This window comes from Crocuta crocuta, unplaced genomic scaffold (genome assembly GCF_008692635.1).
Source record: "Crocuta crocuta isolate KB4526 unplaced genomic scaffold, BGI_CrCroc_1.0 scaffold528, whole genome shotgun sequence".
NCBI lineage: Eukaryota > Metazoa > Chordata > Mammalia > Carnivora > Hyaenidae > Crocuta > Crocuta crocuta.
Window position 1 is genome coordinate 692,121 of NW_027530010.1, and position 2,426 is coordinate 694,546.

Sequence of the window (2,426 nt, forward strand, 5' to 3'; positions counted from 1 at the left end):
CTCCCCCCTCATATCTCCGTCTATTTCCCTTCCCTGAGTGTGCCCCTCCCCCTTCCTCACTGACCTTTCCTGTCCCCTCTGCTCTCTCAGCTGCTCCCTCCGCTTGCCTTCCCAGCCTTGCTCCAGGCTCCCCATCCCTTGTTCTCTGTTCCTCACCCCCCCCCCGCCCCCACCAGCTCCTCACCCAGGGGGCTGTAGCCCAGGCCGTCACCAGTGGAGAAACCAAAGGCAACTTCTTCACCATGTTTCTGGCTGGCTCTCTGGCCGTGACCATAGCCATCTACGTGGGTGGTAATGTTTCAGGTGAGGAGGGTGGGGTCTGGCCACCTGCACGTGTGGGTGTGTGGTGATGGTGACTCCTGGATGTTGTTTTCTTGAGCTTGACCAGTGCCCTGGACTGAGATATGCCAGCCCCTCCCCTCCGTGTCTCTCTCCCGCACTCACCTAGCCAGGGAGCTGGGGTAATGCTTTAGGGTAAGTCCGTCTTCCCGGGTCCCCGGCCTGAAGGCCTCAGGGTCACTTTGCCCAGGACCTCCCCCGCTTGCGCCCCGGACACATGCTGTGTCAGTGTGTCTGCCTTGAGCCCCTTCACGAGACACAAACATGCAGGAGAAAGAGCAGGCAAGCTGCAGACTGGCCTGGAGCCGGGCCGCACGCGCCACACAGGGTGGGGACAGTAACATCTGCCTAGCGAGCTGTGAGACCGCAGCAGCGGGACGTGGTGAGCGCCAGGCGGCCACACCTAATGGATGCTAGCTTTCCTTTCCGGATCCTTGAAGGGGCGCACCTGAACCCAGCCTTCTCCCTGGCCATGTGCCTCCTGGGACGCCTCCCCTGGGCCAGGCTCCCCGTTTACTGCTCGGTGCAGCTTCTCTCCGCCTTCTGTGCCTCCGGAGCCACCTACGCGCTCTACCACGGTAATGGGCGGGAGCGCGCGTGCCTAGCAGCGCCTGCAGCGGTTTTGCGTGAACAAAGATGGAAACCCCATCCCCTGTCCCGTCTGCTGCAGACGCCCTGCAGAACTACACAGGCGGGAACCTGACAGTGACCGGCCCCAAGGAGACAGCCTCCATCTTTGCCACCTACCCCGCCCCTTACCTGTCGCTGAACAACGGCTTCCTGGATCAGGTAGCTTTGTGTGTGTGTTGGGGGGGTGGGGGAACCCGGGAAAGCCTCAGGATTTGCCCTTGTACCTTGGGCCCCCAGACGATTGTTCAGGCTCTGGGTGGGGTACAGGGTGGAGTCTGTCCTTGTAGCACCCCCACCCCAGGTGCCTGTGTTGGACACAGTCAGAGGACATGCGGTGGTGGCCTAGGGTGCTTGGGAGAGAAGGGGCAGATGGACCATCTGGCAGCTTATGGGGGCCCCTCTGCCTCTGTAGACTCCAAGGTTCTGGGAACGGGGATCCTGATTGTGGGGATCCTGGCCATCGTGGACACGCGGAATAAGGGGGTGCCTGCGGGTCTGGAGCCTGTGGCTGTGGGGCTGCTGATCCTGGCCATCGGGCTGTCCCTGGGGGCCAACTGTGGCTTCCCACTCAACCCTGCCCAGGACCTGGGCCCACGGCTTTTCACCTACGTGGCCGGCTGGGGCCCTGAAGTCTTCAGGTGAGAGACAGCAGCCTCCTCCCTCCCCCGACAGCTCCGAATCTGTCCCAGCTGTCCCCTCTCCCACAGTCCTGGTGGCCTCTCAGGACGGGGCCCTCATCCAAGCGCTGCTTCTCTCCTCTCTTACCCCCTCTGCCTCCTCCCCTCCCCCCGGACACCGCGACAGCAGAGTGGGGTTCTTGGGCGGGTCTTTAGGCCTTAGTGACCTCATCAGCTAAATGGGTGTATTCGGATGATTCCCTAGGGCAGGAGGCTGGACCAGGCTGTCCCCGGGGCTCCTCTCTAACTGCTCTGCTTTGCTGCCAAGGCGCCGTCTTCCTGGCGGCCGGCCCCCTGGAGCTGCTTTAGGGACTTCTCTCGTTCCTGCTCCTGGGCCTTCGGGGTGAGGCGAGGGGAGCCCCCCTGAAGCCTTCCTTACGTCCCTCTCTTGCAGTGCTGGTAACGGCTGGTGGTGGGTGCCTGTGGTGGCCCCTCTGGTGGGGGCGACCCTGGGCACAGCCACATACCAGCTGCTGGTGGCTCTCCACCACCCGGAGGAGGAGTCGGAGGCAGCGGATCTAGAGTTCACCCAGCGTGAAGCCTCGGGCCTGGAAAGGCCCGCCTCGGCTCAGTTGTCCCAGCAGAAGCTCTGACTCCGACGCTCCCCCTGTGGACCCTGAACAGGGGCCAGAGACCCGGGGCTGGTGGCCAGCGGCCCCGCTTCCTCCCTGACTGGGGCGGCGACCCTCCGCACCCCCGCAGGTCTTCAGACCCCGAGGGCCTCCGCGGACGCTGTGCCTCAAAGCGACCGCCAGAGGGTGCGCCCCCGGAGACCGCGGA

At 64.1% G+C, this 2,426-nt stretch overlaps 1 protein-coding gene across 1 annotated transcript in view; it reads left to right on the forward strand.

Annotated features, from left to right (window-relative positions):
- The window catches only part of AQP10 (aquaporin 10), a 2,695-nt gene extending 275 nt beyond the window's left edge, over window positions 1-2,420 (forward strand). Inside the window, exons 2-6 of the mRNA XM_077764029.1 lie at window positions 177-303; window positions 780-917; window positions 1,010-1,128; window positions 1,390-1,607; window positions 2,041-2,420. Of these exons, the coding sequence (XP_077620155.1) occupies window positions 177-303; window positions 780-917; window positions 1,010-1,128; window positions 1,390-1,607; window positions 2,041-2,239 (801 nt within the window). The 3' untranslated portion in view covers window positions 2,240-2,420. The remainder of the gene's footprint in view (window positions 1-176; window positions 304-779; window positions 918-1,009; window positions 1,129-1,389; window positions 1,608-2,040) is intronic.
- Window positions 2,421-2,426: the final 6 nt, after the last annotated feature.